This window comes from Somniosus microcephalus, chromosome 8, assembly GCF_052327205.1.
Source record: "Somniosus microcephalus isolate GS21.2 chromosome 8, FLI_Smic_1.0, whole genome shotgun sequence".
Taxonomy (NCBI): domain Eukaryota; kingdom Metazoa; phylum Chordata; class Chondrichthyes; order Squaliformes; family Somniosidae; genus Somniosus; species Somniosus microcephalus.
Window position 1 is genome coordinate 179,036,650 of NC_140994.1, and position 16,366 is coordinate 179,053,015.

Here is a 16,366-nt window from a genome sequence, read left to right on the forward strand (position 1 = left end):
TTTCCCCACCCCCTCTCCCTGTCACCGCTCCTCTTCGCGCAGAGCGAAGGGCGAATGGGGCGGCAGGAAGGGAGGAGCCTGAAAACCGTCGAACAGGAAGAAGCTCGCGATTCTGTCATTGCGCTCAGTCTGTCGGTCCAGGCGAGCGAGAGTAAGAAGTGTGAGACGGGGGAAGGGGGCAAGTTTTATTTGTTGTAAAAAAATTAAAAAAGGGGGGGGGAGCGATATATAAACATATATTTATCGATATATATATATACATATAATGTAATAACCGGGCTCGGTATGTGAAAGAAGCCTGTCGAGAAAAAAAAGAAAAAGCGCTGCTGGTTTTGAAACAGTTAATTGGATTTTCTGAGGCAAAAAGTGGTGCCGAAAGGGCGGTGACGCGACATTTTCCCCTTTTTTTTAATTATATTTTTTTATATATTTAAGAAAGAAAACCAAAAGGGAAAGGGGGTAAATCGTGCGGCCGTCACGCTCGATGGGGGATTACGGGTTCGGTTTACTAGTTCAGACCAATAATACCAACAGTAAGGTAGCTTTTCCAGTCAGATATCATCAGCCTCACCACCAACAACAGAGCGCCGCTGCCGCCGGCTTTTGTAGCGCCGCCGCCTCTGGTTCGGCTTGGCTTTTTCCTGCCTCGGCTACCCAGACCATGCAGGATGAGCTGCTGCTGTCAGAAAAATCCAAATCCCAACAGCAGCAGCAGCTTTCTCCCCGACTGGATCAAGCTGCTCCTGAAGTGGTAATACTCTCCGAGTCCCCGAAATCCGAAGAGGAGAATCAGAGCGGCGGCGGTAACGGCAGCACCTCGGTGTCCAACAGCAACTGCAAGGAGAAGCTGAGGATGGAGTCGCCGATCCTGTCGGGGTTTGACTATCACGAAGCTCCTTCTTCAGGACTAGGAGGAGCGGGCACCACTGGGACGCCGTCTCTCACATCGTCAACATCCTCCTTGACCGGTTTCAGCAACTGGTCAGCAGCGATGACTCCTCCTACCATCAATGAAGATAATTTCTTCCACCAGGGAGTCCCCGCTCCCTCTGCTAACGGTGCTATGCTTTTCCAAAATTTCCCTCACCACGTCAGCCCCGGCTTCGGAGGTAGCTTTTCACCTCAGATGGCTCTTTCTCAGCATCACCATCCCCACCATCACCCGCCGCCGCCTCCTCACCATCACCACCAACAGCAGAGAAGGTCTCCTGCCAGCCCGCATCCAGCACCGTTTCCACACAGAAATGCTTTCAACCAACTGCCTCATCTGGCCAACAGCATCAGTAAACCTCCCTCTCCATGGAACAGCTACCAAAGCCCATCGCCTTCTTCATCCTCTTCGTCGTCTTGGAGCTCCGGCGGCGGTGTTGGCGTTTGGGGTGGATCCCAAGGTAGAGATCACCGCCGCGGGATGACTGGCGGAATGGCAGCCCTCAATTCTATCTCTCCAATGAAGAAGCCTTTCCCGGGCAACCACATCCCGACGCATAAATACTCGAGATCCAGCTCCGCTTTCCCACCAAAGTCTTGGATGGAAGACAGTATGCTGAGGAATGATAATATTTTACCATTTCAGGTGAGCAATTATGGAGCCTAAGCTTTATTTGGGTTAAGCTGCAATTTCTTAAATGATGGGGTTGCGATGAAGATGTAAAACATTCTCTACTTGTCGATAATGTCGATTTCAAATACAAAGGACTGCTGTCTAAAATGTCATAATGTTTTAGTATGAATTCCTAACGTTTCTTTTATTTTAAATTATAAATAGTAAAAAATGTAGTTTTCAGTGTTCATCAAGAAAGTAATCAGAAATCGAGTTTCCTGTATTCTGACTACTCTTCCTTTGCCCTTCCCCAATTCAAATTCTATCCTCTGATAAGATCAAACAGAACCCTGATTTTTATCAAACCCAGTACTGAACACGACCCTGTGCTGTTGGGAGAGTGCAATTCTTTTGAAATAAGATACTCTATTTTTCCTTTAAATTTAAAATGAAGACCAGTTCCATCTAGCTTCTTGAAGCCCATTAAATTATTTGTGTGCTAATAGATTTAATAGCGTTATAATGATTATCAATAGAAGAATACATTTCAAATGTGTTTGCAGAGGGTGCAGATATTAATGACATAAGGAAAGTATTGTTTCCATTGCTCTTTATAGCTTATTAGCTCAAAAATCAGATGCTGTATAAATTTGCAGGAAGCTAATATGCAGAAATCCTGTTGTTTTACCTAATATCAAGATGGACAAAAATGTTTAACACATCAAAAATATTGGAAAAATTGTATATCTAGTACTATTTAAATTGGGACAATTTTTAGAATATATTTGTGTATTGAATTTGTAGACACGTAGATTTAACTATTTGTGATGCAGCTCAAAAGTTAAGATTGGTCAACCTGAGGCCAATAAGTGTGTGTGTGTGTGTGTGTGTGTGTGTGTGTATACGTACACAACTGGCCTGATGGGCTAGTGACCACATGGTGCATGCCCTTGCACTTGAGAGCATACAGGATGGTTCTTTGAGCTTTTACAAACTGCTTTCAACACATGCACTGTGTAAAAGGTATAATAAGACTATTCTTGTAATTCCAAAAAATATTTTTTTCCAAACTTTGGGGCAGTTACATTTTTTCTGCTGCTGGCTGTGATATATTTGCTTGTTGCCTTAATTTTGAAACCTGTACTAATAAGACAAATGGGATATCCTGTTGGCATTTCTCCTTGGTGTAGCAAAATTAATGTGATCTCGTTCCCTTTCAGGGGGTAATTATTGGCTCTTGCTGGCTTTATTTTGACTTATAGACTCAACAGTGAGCAAAAATATGAAGAACACTTGAACAGCAGCTCCTTAGATCGTACACTGCTCAGCCTATGCAGTTAAAAGGGAGTTTTAAACTTCCCAGCAGTCGTGAGCTTGGCTGCTCAATGTCCTGAATGTTTGGTAGCAATGTTCTCTGCCATCCGTTGGTCAGAACTAATGGTACAATAGTCTGATGACATGGCAAGTCATTACAAGATAATGTACTCTTAATCAGAGATGGAGAGTTAGTTAGTATCGGAACAGTGACTGTAGATTGGCCGATTGCTTAATTTGCTTTAACATTTTACCCACCTTAAAAGTTGCCAACAGTTTACATATTAAGTGTCCATTGGCAGTATTAAAAAAATAAAATGTGATGCATTATTATAAGTTCTTTCCTTTAGTCATTTTTTCTCTGATTACATGTAACACTTCTGCTGGATTGATTTTATTTTTGTAACTTTTTATAGCTGGTATGTTTGGTATTTTAAAGAGAAAGGTAAGTGTGTGTTTAACAGAAGCACTTTCAGTATAGAGGTTTTTTTTCACTTTCACTTTCTTAAATGCTCACACCTTCTAGGAACGATTACATATTTATTTTCTTGATTCATCATTTCAGAACACTGCTGTGGGAGGAGTTTGCAATTGCAATTGGTGGGACCTTGCAGTGAGCCATTCCATAGACAATAACACTTGTATTGATTTGAGAGTTTTCCATAATAGGAAAACGTCAGTATTGGTCAAGCATATTTAGCTAGTATTCAAGTTTCCTGGCCCAGGTGCTTTTCCCTGTTGGCACCCATAATGGGAAAGGCCTCTGATTTATGTTCCCTCCTGTAAAAGCACTCATTAATGGGCCCCATCTGTAATGTTAGCTGAGCGTGGCGATCCAAAATGGTTGACTGTGAAGAACAGGAAGTTTCTAAATATTTTCTACAAATTAGGACTTTTTAAAAATTCAATTTTTATCTCTTCTGAAGGCATTGACTCTTGCTGGGATGCAGTTCCGTGAGGCCAGTATTTTGTCCAAATGACCATTCATGATGAGTCAGCAGGCTATTTGGTCTTGAAGGCTATTGCAGATGGAAGTCCAGTCTCGTTTTCACCTGATGATACTTGCACAATTTTCAACAAATGTTACTAGATATAAGTAGGAAATGAGAACACTGGCTTTTTAAAAAATATATACACAAAAGCTTTTATTCTGTTGCGTAGATTGTGGCAGGAAGAACTTTACGTTGCGAACACACACCCTCTCACTCTCTTGCTTTCTCCTTTAAATGCCAAAGAAGATAATGCTGGCATGCAGGAAAGCACTAGCACATGAATAGGGTTAAATATCCTTCCAAGAAACAATACAACATGTGCTTGACCTAAACTTTAAAAAAAATTTAAAAAAAAAGAATAAATCAACCTGTCCACTTGGGCAAGTAGCTTCTAAGCGACACTTGATTGTTGCTGGATCAAGAGCCCTATTTCCAATTATTTGCAGGAATAAAAATGAGTAATAAAGTAACTTCAAAGAGATTGAGTCTTATGGTACTCAGTAAGCAAACCTAAGATTCTCTCTCTTATGTAACTGGGATATCGTGCTGAACACTGCCAAAAGTTTGATCAGTGAAGAGTTAGAACTGTAGGAGTCTTTTTTTTATTGTCGGTTTGCAACAGTCTCATTGTAACATTCAAGCTGAATGTAAGATATTCTGTAAAGATGGAGTATGAAATACAGTATTGGCAGTGTTTGTGTGGATCAGTAAACCCAAGGCAATCTGTGAAGGCCCAAAAAGGAGCTATTGCTTAATTGCAAGCGGTGTGTGTGTTTTCAATGTGCAGTGCATTTCTAATACCAAGTTATTGCAGGTCAGCACAGCCTTGTTGACTAATGAATCTGTAACGTGTAGAGATTAGTAAAGTATATCTTGAAGGGAACTCCAGGGAATAAATGTCCATTGGGCATTTAGAGCAAATAAGATGCATCTTACAATCTTCAAGGAAATGAATGGGGAAAAATAGACAAGTTAGGAAATATAACTGAGTAGTAGAGGATAGTAAGTGTTTTCCAGATATTCAAAGTGAGTAAGGTATCAACTTGGCAATCATAGATCCGTTAGCCAAGCATCTGTGGTAAGCGAAATGGGCCATCATTTTACAGGATGTTGTTTTTGCTCAGAGACCATGAGATAGCTGGCATTGTCCTGGATGCTATAGATTGTGCCTCAAATCACTGGAATTGTTTTGAGGTGAGGGTTATCCAGTCTCACTTGCCTAGATTTCAAAAGATCTGATAAAGTTCCACTTGTGGGCTTTTAAAAAAGGTTGAAGCTCATGGAAGCTATGTTAAATTTAACCAGTTTGATTGGAAATTGGCTTGGAAAACAAGCAAGTGGTGACACTAAATGGGCAAAGTTTTGTTTCATAAAGAACTTGGAGGAGAGTGAGTACTTGTGATATAATACTTGCTGATGACACTAAGCTCTGGTCATGTAACAAGTGTGAGAGATTAATAGCATTCAAAGTAATATGGACCAGTTAAGCTGACTGGCAATGAGTGTGTTTTAATGTGCACATAAATGTATATTGTAAGAAGAAACTCTATGTACACAATGAAGGAATGGCTAATAGAATGGAAAAAATTGAATTTGTGTGAAAATGCTATTGTGATTCATTGAAGTAAAAGTGAAGATATTGATAAATCTGTTCCAAGGCTTCAGTAGCGTGTAATATGATTCCACTAAATATAGTAACATGTTTACATTGCATATAATGCATTATTGGAGATCCAACCAAATAGCAGGTTCTTGTGTGAAAAGTCTTAATTCTTTGTGCTGCATTTAGTATAGCCTTAAAGTTGGAACTCTGCAGAAAGTAATTTCTAACAATTGCAGTACTGGTGGTGCACCAGAGCAGGCCATAATGGGCAGGGTGGTGACCGTTACCCAGATAAGAGTTTTGTACACAAATGCACAAGGCATAAGAAATAAAAATAGTGAGTTGGGAGCATAAATTCGCTGTGAAGGGTATGATGAAGTAGCCATTACAGAGACCTAGCTATAACCTGAGCATGATTGGGAGCTAAATATTCCAGGCTTATACCATCTTTAGAAAGGACAGGGAAATTCGGAAAGGAGGGGGAGTAACAATATTGATGAGACACAATTGAGAGAAGGGATTTCAGCAAGGACGATCGGGAAGTGGAAACAGTGGGTAGAGTTGAGGAACAGCAAAGGATGCAAGACTCCAGGAGGAGATGCCTACAGACCTCTTGATAGTAGTGATGTAGTGGAGGGATATCTAAATACTGATCAAGGAAGTCTGTAGCAAAGCGGTTGTAATGGGGGATTTTAATTTCCATATAGACTGGGAAAAGCAGAACAGCTCGAGTAGTAAAGACAGTCAATTTCTAGAATGTATTCAAGACAGTTTTCTAGAACAATACATTTTCGAACTGACATGGGAACATTCCATACTGGATTTAGCAATGAGTAATGAACCAGAATCGGTTAACAATCTGACGATAAGGCAGCATCTTGTGAATAGTGACCGTAATATGATTGAGTCTGACATTAGGTTTGAGAGGGAGGAGAGTCACAAACCAAGGTTTTAAATTTAAGTAAAGCGAGCTTCAAAGGGGTGAAAAAATAATTGACACTAACCTGGGCTGAACTGTTGATGGATAAACTAGCAAACAGTGGGAATTATTCAAAGATGTATTTGGTATGATACAAAACCAGTACATATCCCTAAAAGGGAATGGTTCCACTTGTTCAGTTAAGGAGCCATGGTCAATGTATGGGGTAAGAAAGACAGCATCAAGCTGAAAGAAAGGGCTTACACATATGCAAGGAAAAGTAGAAATCCAATGGACTGGGAGAGCTATAAAAAGCAAAAAAAACTACAAAGTAAGTAATAGGTGCAAAAGGGGAATATGAAGAAAAAACTGTCGAGGGATATCAGTTAATAGCAAAGGTTTTTATAAATATATTGAGTGGTAAAGGGGAAATGTGGTTCCATAAGGATGGATGCAGGATAATAAGGAAATAGCAGACTTGTTAAATGAGTACATTCTTTCTGTTTTCACAGGAAGAGGACAAAATATCAGCAAAATATCACCTAAAATAAGTGAAGGAGAGGAACTTAGTAGATTTAATACAAGTTTTTTTTTAAAAAGGGTAATAGAGAAAATCATGGGACTTAAGATGGACAAGTCTCCACCATAGGGTACTAAAATAAATGGGTGAGGAAATTGCAGATGCATTAGTCATAATTTTCCAAAGCGCCCTAGATTCAAGAATTGTGCCATTGGATTGAAAAATTGCGAATGTCACTCCATTATTTAAGAAGGGAGGAACAGAGAAACCAGGTAACTACAGAACTGTCAGTTTAACATCAATTGTGGGGAAGTTACTGGAATCTGGCATCCGTGACGAGTGACTGAGCACTTGGACAGTTATCAGTTGATCAGAGAGTCGGCATGGATTTGTCAATTCAATTCAATTTTTATTTGCCACATGTAACCAGTACTAGTACAATGGAATGCTTACTCCCCGTAGGGACACATCAGCTATTTTTACAGCGCCGTGTTCAGAAAGTCAATTCTTTGGCATCCAGTGGCAGTGGGAGCATGATGTCCCTCAGCAGCTCCGTCGTCCTCGTCACTGCGGCCTCCTCCTCACTGTTGCCGGCTCGGCTCCACGTGTGGTGGCCTGCTTCTCCCGCTCACCCTCTGGCCACCATTCCCAGCTCCCATTTGTGAAGGACTGATCATGTCTGACAAAGCTAGTTGAATTTTTTGAAGTGATTGCTAGCATGGTGAATAGGTGAGTGTCTGTGTGGACTTCCGGAAGGCATTCAATATTATTCCGCACAAGAGATTATTGGCATAAATGAGAGCGCATGGAATTGGAGGTAACTATGACGTGGGCTGGTTGGGAGACAGGAGACAGTGTCGGGATAAAGGATTCGTTCTCTGATTGGCTTGATGTGACATGGTGTCATTTGACAGATCTGTATTGGGGCCTCTGCATTTCCCCATACATATTAATTACTTGGATGAAGGAATAGAGAGTTGTATATCCAAGTTTGTAGATGACACCAAGTTAGGAACAATGGTTCAATCTCATCTAGAGTTCTCTGTTCAGTTTTAGACACTGAACCTCCGGAAAGAGATATTGGCCTTGGAAGGGGTACAGCTTAGTTTCACCAGAATGATACCACTTAATGGGTTAAATTACGCAGACAGTTTACATAAACCTGCCTTGTATTACCTTGAGTATATAAGATTGAGGGGTGATCTAATCGAGGTATTTAAAATCATTAAGCTATTTAGTAGGGTATATACAGAGAAACTCTTTCCACTTGTGGATTCCCCCACAACAAGGTATAATCTTAACATTAGAGCTAGGTCATTTAGAAGTAAAGTCAGTAAGCACTTTTTCCACACAGGTTAGTGGAAATCTGGAACTCGCTCCACAAAAGATTGGTTGTTAATTGAAATTTTCAAGACCTAAGATCAATAGGTTTTAGTTGGGTTGGAATATGGAGCAAAGACCGGTAAATGAAGATCCGCCATGATCTAATTCAATGGCGAAATAGACTCGAGGGCTGAATGGCCTACTTCTGCTCCTATGTTCCGAACTCCAAAATATTTAATTTTGCCACACAGCCAGGTTAAAATTATTTGCTCCATTACTTATTGAGGCTAAATAGCTTGCCAATGAGAAGCAGGAACAGGGATCTGCTTCATACTTCAGTTCTGCATTTGACAAAGCTGAAAGTGGAACTGAAGCTGGAAGCATTGCTGGCTGTATTGGTCAACCTGCAGTGTGAAAATATTTATTCTGGTAAATCCTAGTTGAAAGAAAGACTTGCATATGGCGCCGTTCACGACCACTGGACGTCTCAAAGCGCTTTACAGCCAATGAAGTACTTTTGAAATGGAGTCGCTGTTGTAATGCAGGAAACGCAGCAGCCAATTTGCACACAGCAAGCTCCCACTAACAGCAATGTGATATTGACCAGATAATCTGTTTTTTGGTTGAGGGAGAAATATTGGCCAGGACACTGGGGATAACCCCCCTACTCCTCTTTGAAATAGTGCCATGGAATCTTTTACATCCACCTGAGAGAGCAGACGGGACCTCTGTTTAACGTCTCATCCGAAAGACGGTACCTCCGACAGTGCAGCACTCCCTCAGCACTGCACTGGAGTGTCAGCCTAGCTTTATGTGCTCAAGTCCCTGGAGTGGGACTTGAACCCACAACCTTCTGACTCGGAGGTGAGTATGCTACCCACTGAGCCACAGCTGACACGAAGTTAATCACAAAGCTGAAAATTTAAGCTGGTCGTCAAAAATGAGTGTTCCGCATTAAGTTGTAGTGGTTTGTATTGAAGTAGGAAAGTAGTCCTCATCACTATGAATAAACTATGCACCTTATAAGCATAAACTTGTAAACCATTGTATTTTTGCATGTTTGGCCCTTTGCCCCAATTTCTCAATTTTATGTCCTGTCCTGTTAAGTCCCCAATCACGATTATTGCATTTTTGTTGTTGGGCTGTTTATTCTCAATTGAAGTACTTGGTAGACAATCCATGGCTATCTAATAGAGTTGGGCTCTTACACCAATTCTCATTCCTCTATTGGTGTGACTATAAAGCAATAACTCCTTTCCCCTCCATCTGTAATTTGTAAGCTACTTCTATGTTGCATTCTGTACACTATGAAATTGAAGTGTTCCAAAATAGAGCAGGAGAAAGCAGAATGCAGCCTGAAAATTAAAAAGTAAGAATAACTAACAAAACAAAATAATCAAAAAACATGGAAGTGTGAATTTTAATATCAAAATTTTTGAAATTCTCCAGTGGAGACATGGTAGGGCAGCCATTGCCCATAATAACTACTTGCATTTCTATAGCACCTTTCATGACCTCCAGACATCTCAAAGTGCTTCACAGCTATTGAAGTACTTTTGAAGCGTAGTCACTTTTGTGACGCGGCAACCAATTTATGCGGTAATTTTGAAGTACAGGAAACTTTCGTTAAATGTCCGGAAAGCTCTATCTACCGGCAAAATTCAGGAGCCGTTTCCTATAAGTTTTTTACTTCTCGTTGCTTTTTTTTTCCAGTCAGGCTCTGCAAGATCTAGCTGAAGCTGTTGCTTAGCTACAGAGACGCTTTTAAGCTGTGACCGACTGCTTTGAAGCTGCTGCTAAGCAACAGGGTTTGTTGATTCACACGGAGCTCAAAAGCTCCGTATGTTTTAATATTAGCGCTGGTTTCTATGGCAGTTTTGATGGTACGGCACCAGCTCGGTCCCGTCAGTGCCGGATACCAGAAAGTTTCCTGTATAGTGGTGAACATCTTGGATTTTATCCAATGATGGACAATTCTGTGAAGATTTAAGTCAGAGCATTATCAGGTACAGGAGTCGATTAAAATGAAGTTACTTTAGTATGGAGATTTTATGATCTCCCATTCCAAATTTGGGTAGGCACCCTACATAGACATGGATTGGCTTTAAGTGTAACTTGGAGAAGGTGGAAGAGGTACCCTGTGCAGCTCAAAACCACAGCTAGTAGAGACTTTTGTCTGCATGTCTTGACAGACTAAAATATCTCTCAATCTAATTCCTCATTCAGTTTGTTAAAAAAAAGCCTGAGTCTTGTCAGAAACTTCCTTCACATTGAGGCTGAGCCCACGAGTCTTGCACTCTAATAGTTGCAATTGTATACTAAGGTTTCCATTAGCTGAGTTGCTTTGGTTTTCAGCAGTGAACGTCACTTTGCATGTACATTTGTTTTGATTTTTGGTTAATTTGATGACTAGCACCAGCTATTTTTCCAGTCTTTTGATTTCAGCTTCTATTTTGTTTAACTGGTAATTTCAGTGGTTTCTTCCTATGGGCAGAATATAATTTACTATAAAGAAATGTCTGTTGTCTCAAATATAGAGACTGCTGTAGTAGTCCTAAATTTGCTAAAGTTTCACAAAGCTAATTTCAGATAAGGGAGGTCATTCAGCTCATCTGTCCATAGAAATCTATGATCATCTTTCCCCCTTCTAGCATTCTAACTGCTCCTTGAATGAATCCACAGTTTTGCCTCCTCTGCCCTATCTGGAAGATCATTTCATATTGATCATTTTGTGTCAAGGAGTGCTTCCTGACACCCGTTTGAATTTGCGCTTTACCAGTTGGCACCCATGTCCTGCAAGGTACCAGTGTAATTGTTCATTAACTTTCAGGTGTAGGGGATATCTTGTTTAATTTTATCCTCCTTTCTGTCCTTAAGTTTGCTGATCATACAGGGGTGTTGTTCTAGGAGTGGTGATTTCTCTTCAGTACCTTGAGTGCATTCTTCATTTACAAGTCTGAACAGTGAGTGTTGCTTGGATTTGATCATGGGGGGGGTGCCATCCCAGATGAGCCTGATCCTGTCCTTGCCTTATATTTGAGGGGTTATTAGATGGCAGTCAGGAGTGGGAACTGTGTGAGGTGTCTGTACCCAACCCCCCCCCAAAAAAAATCTAGGGATGCTGAGCTCCATTGTAGCAACACACTGCTGAGATTATGTAACTTGACCATACAAAGCCAGGAAGATCCTAGACTCAATCCCTGATCTATGTCAAGTTCAACATCGTTAACTAGAAGATCATTCCATTATACTGTGATTTGCGAAATCTTGCCCATTTTAGTAGCATTTAGATGTGAAGGACTTCAGAATGGAAAGACTGACCGTTATATATCTGGAAAACTCTATTTGATAGGACTAAAAATGGAGGTGTTACATGGTCCAGATGGTGTTCATCCCAGATTACTGAAGGAAGTCAGGGAGGAGGTAGCTGAGGCACTAGCTCGCATTTTCAAAACTTTTGAGAAATATGAATTGTCAAAGGACTGGAAGGTGATGTATACCCTCCCTGTTCAATGGAGGATGGGATAAACCAGGAAATTATAGGCCACTTAGGCTTGCCTAGAAGTGGCTAGCTTCTAGAGTCCATAATACAGAATTAAATTAATGACCATTTAAAGTATTGGGTAATATCATGGACAGTATAGGGAACGGTAGCGTAGTGGTAATGTCACTGGGCTAGTAATCCAGAGGCCTGGACTAATGATCCAGAGACGTGAATTCAAATCCCACCACGGCAGCTGGGGAATTTAGATTCAGTTAATTAAATAAATCTGGAATAAAAAGCTAGCATCCGTAATGGTGCTAATGAAACATTCGGATTGTCATAAAAACCCATCTAGTTCACTAATGTCCTTTAGGGAAGGAAATCTGCCGTCCTTACCTGCTCTGGCCTATATGTGACTCCAGACCCACAGCAATGTGGTTGACTCTTAACTGCCCTCTGAAATGGCCTAGCAAGCCACTCGGTTGTAACTAACTGCTACGAAACACAATAATAAGAATGAAACCGGACGGACCACCCGGCATCGACCTCGGTACTATCTACGGACACTGCAACGGCACACCCAGCCCAGTCAACCCTGCAAAGTCCTCCTCACCAACACCTGGGGACATGGTCATACTCCATGACAGTATTGGTCGCAGTGACCACACCGAGGACATCCTCCATCGTGTTGTGTGCTAAATGGGATAGTTTCAGATCAGATCTAGCAGCTAAAAACTGGGCATCCATGAGGCACTGTGGGCCATCAGCAGCAGCAGAATTGTGTTCAACCACAATCTGTAACCTCATGGCCTGGCATATCTTTCACTCTACCGTTACCATCAAGCCAGGGGACCAACCCTGGTTCAATAAGAAGTACAGAAGAGCAGCACCAGGCGTACCTAAAAATGAGGTGCCAACCTGGGGAAGCTGCAACACAGGACTATATGCATGCTAAAAAGTGGAAGCAGGCTAAGCGATCCCACAATCAACAGATCAGATCAAAGCTCTGCAGTCCTGCCACATCCAATCGTGAATGGTGGTGGACCATTAAACAACTAACGGGAGGAGGAGGCTCCATGAATATCCCCATCCTCAATGATGGTGGAGCCCAGCATGTGAGTGCAGAAGTCAAGGCTGAAGCGTTTGCAACCATCTTCAGCCAGAAGTGCCGAGTGGATGATCATATCGGCATCCTCCTAAGGTCCCCACCATCACAGAAGCCAGTCTTCAGCCAATTCGATTCACTCCATGATATCAAGAAACGGCTGAGCGCACTGGATTCAGCAAAGGCTGAGCGCGCCGACAGCATCCCGGCTATCATGCTGAAAACTTGTGCTCCAGAACTAGCTGTGCCTCTAGCCAAGCTGTTCCAGTACAGCTACAACACTGGCATCTATTCAACAATGTGGAAAACTGCCCAGGTATGTCCTGTCCACAAAAAGCAGGACAAATCCAACCTGGCCAATTACCACCCCATCAGTCTACTCTCCCCTTCCGTCACTTTGCTGATGATTGTCATCAACAGTGATGTCAACAGCACTTACTCACCAATAACCTGCTCACTGATACCCAGTTTGGGTTCCGTCAGGACCACTCGGCTCCCAATCTCATTACAGTCTTGGTCCAAACATGGACAAAGGAGCTGAATTCCAGAGGTGAGGTGAGAGTGACTGCCCTTGACATCAAGGCAGCATTTGACCGAGTGTGGCATCAAGGAGCCCTAGTAAAACTGAAGTCAATGGCAATCGGGGGGGAAAATGCTCCACTGGCTGGAGTCACACCTAGCACAAAGGAAGATGGTTGTGGCGGTTGGAGGTCAATCATCACAGCCCCAGGACATCGCTGCAGGAGTTCCTCAGCAGTGTCCTAGGCCCAACCATCTTCAGCTGCTTTATCAATGACCTTCCCTCCAACATAAGGTCAGAAATGGGGATGTTCGCTGATGACTGCAGTGTTCAGCGCCATTCACAACTTCTCCGATAATTAAGCAGTCCATGCCCGCATGCAACAAGACCTGAACAACGTTCAGGCTTGGGCGATAAGTGGCAGGTGACATTTGTGCCACACAAGTACCAGGCAATGACTATCTTCAACAACCGAGAGTCTAACCACCTCCCCCTTGACATTCAACGGCATTACCATTGCCGAATCCCCCACCATCAACATCCTGGGGATCACCATTGACCAGAAATTTAACTGGACCAGCCACGCACATACTGTGGCAACAAGAGCAGGCCAGAGGCTGGGAATTCTGCGGCGAGTGTCTCCCCTCCTGACTCTCCAAAGCCTTTCCACCATCTACAAGGCACAAGTAAGGAGTGTGATGGAATACTCTCCACTTGCCTGGATGAGTGCAGCTCCAACAACACAAGCTCGACACCATCCAGGACAAAGCAGCCATTTGATTGGCACCCCATCCACCACCTTAAACAATCACTCCCTCAACCACTGGTGCACCGTGGCTGCAGTGTGTATCATCTACAAGATGCGCTGCAGCAACTCGCCAAGGCTTCTTCGGCAGCACCTCCCAAATCCGTGACCTCTACCACCTAGAAGGACGAGCAGCAGGCGTATGGGAACACCACCACCACCACCTCCAAGTTCCCCTCCAAGTCTCTCACCATCCTGACTTAGAAGTATATCACCAATCCTTCATCGTCGCTGGATTTAAAATCCTGGAACTCCCTATCTAGCAGCACTGTGGGAGTACCTTCACCATACGGACTGCAGTGGTTCAAGAAGGCGGCTCACCACCACCTTCTCGGGCAATTCGGGATGGGCAATAAATGCTGGCCTTGTCAGCGACATCCACATCCCATAAACAAATAATTTTTTTTAAAAGTCAGCATTAATTTTTATGGGACAGGTTGTGCTTGACTAACTTTAGTATTCAAGGAAATCGGTGTATAAATAAAGAGGATGTGGTTCATATTGTACATGGGGATTTTCTGAAGGTGTTTGAGAGTGGTTACAAAATGAAAGCTCATGTATTAAGAGAAATGGATAGACAGATGGTTAAGGGACTGAAAGCAAAGAGTAGTTGTAAATGGATATTTTTCAGATTGGTGTAATGAGTAGCGGTGTGCCTTGGTCAGCTGTGGCTCAGTGGGTAGCACACCCCTCTGAGTCAGAAGGTTGTGGGGTTCAAGCCCCACTCCAGGGACTTGAGCACATAAATCTAGGTTGATACTCCAGTGCACTGCTGAGGGAGTGCTGCACTGTTGGAGATGAGACATTAAACCGAGGCCCCGTCTGCGCTCAAGTGGACGTAAAAGATCCCATGGCACTATTTCAAAGAAGAGTAGGGGAGTTATCCCCGGTGTCCTGGCCAATATTTATCCCTCAATCATAACAAAAACAGATTTTCTGGTCATTATCACATCGCTGTTTGTGGGAGCTTGCTGTGCGCAAAATTGGCTGCCAGGTTTCTGTACATTACAACAGTGACTACACTTCAAAAGTACATAATAGTTGTAAAATGCTATGGGATGTCCTAAAGTCATAAAAGGCACTAGAAATGCAAATTCTTTAAATTTGATGGTCATTGCCTGGCACTTGTGTAGACATCAGCAGTAGGGAAAATGCTAGAATCTATTAAGGACGTGGTAATACAGGTAGACTACCCTTTATCCGGACTTCCGAAAACCGAAACCCTCTAAAAACCAAAGATTTTTTCGGTCAGTGTAAGTCGTGCGCACGACATGACCAGAGTGGCGCACGACTTACAGGCCTAGCCGGATAAGGGATAGTGTAGCATTTTTCCGCACTTCTGAAAACCGAAATCTTTATCCGCACATCCGAAACCAGAAAACCTCTGAAAGCCAAAAGTGGAGCAAAGCATGACTTCTGAAAACCGAAATGCGCATGACCACGACCCCCGGCCGAACCCGACTCCCGACCCCCCCGCCGTACCCCACCCCCGCCGAACCCCACCCAATTTCGGATAAGAGATAGTGTACCATCCTTTATCCACACATCCGAAACCAGAAAACCTCTGAAAGCCAAAAGTGGCGCATAGCATGACCCGACGCTGCCGATGCATGACCCACGCAGGTGTTATGCTGCTCTTAGATATTTGCTGCTCTCTTAGATATTTGCTGCTCTCTTAGATATTTGCTGCTCTCTTAGATATTTGCTGCTCTCTTAGATATTTGCTGCCTTTTAACAATTTGTGAAAATGCTAAAAAGAGCTGCAGATACCCCAATGGGTAACAGTGAGAAGCAGAGAAGGAAGCATCGCTCATTATAGATATCGCAGAAAGTGGAGTTATTGCAGAAGCTTGATCGTGGTGTGTCTGTGCGACATCTTACTGAAGAATATGGTGTGGGAAGTACCACCGTATATGACTTAAAGAAACAGAAAGACAAGTTGTTGAAATTTTACACTGACAGTGATGACCATAAACTAATGAAAATTAGGAAAACATTGCATAGGGCAAAAAATGAAGATCTTGACCGTGTGCTGATTGAGTGGATTCGACAACGCAGAGGTGAACGTGTGCCACTGACTGGTTTGATGGTCATGAAGCAAGCTAGAATATACCATGAAGAACTGAACATTGAAGTTGAGTGTGAATATTCAGAAGGTTGGCTGCATAAATTTAAGAAGTGTCATGGTATAAGATATCTGAAAATCTGTGGTGAAAAAGCTTCTGCTGATCATGAAGC

General features: G+C 42.5%; 1 protein-coding gene across 2 annotated transcripts in view; it reads left to right on the top strand.

Moving 5' to 3' along the window:
- The first annotated feature begins 222 nt into the window (after window positions 1–222).
- cpeb4b (cytoplasmic polyadenylation element binding protein 4b) overlaps window positions 223–16,366 on the top strand; it is a 123,819-nt gene continuing 107,675 nt past the window's right edge. Inside the window, exon 1 of one of the 2 annotated variants that reach the window (XM_085995398.1) lies at window positions 223–1,576. In XM_085995398.1, the coding sequence (XP_085851524.1) occupies window positions 485–1,576 (1,092 nt within the window). In that variant the 5' untranslated portion in view covers window positions 223–484. The remainder of the gene's footprint in view (window positions 1,577–16,366) is intronic. The other variant, XM_085995399.1, reaches the window with a different exon arrangement.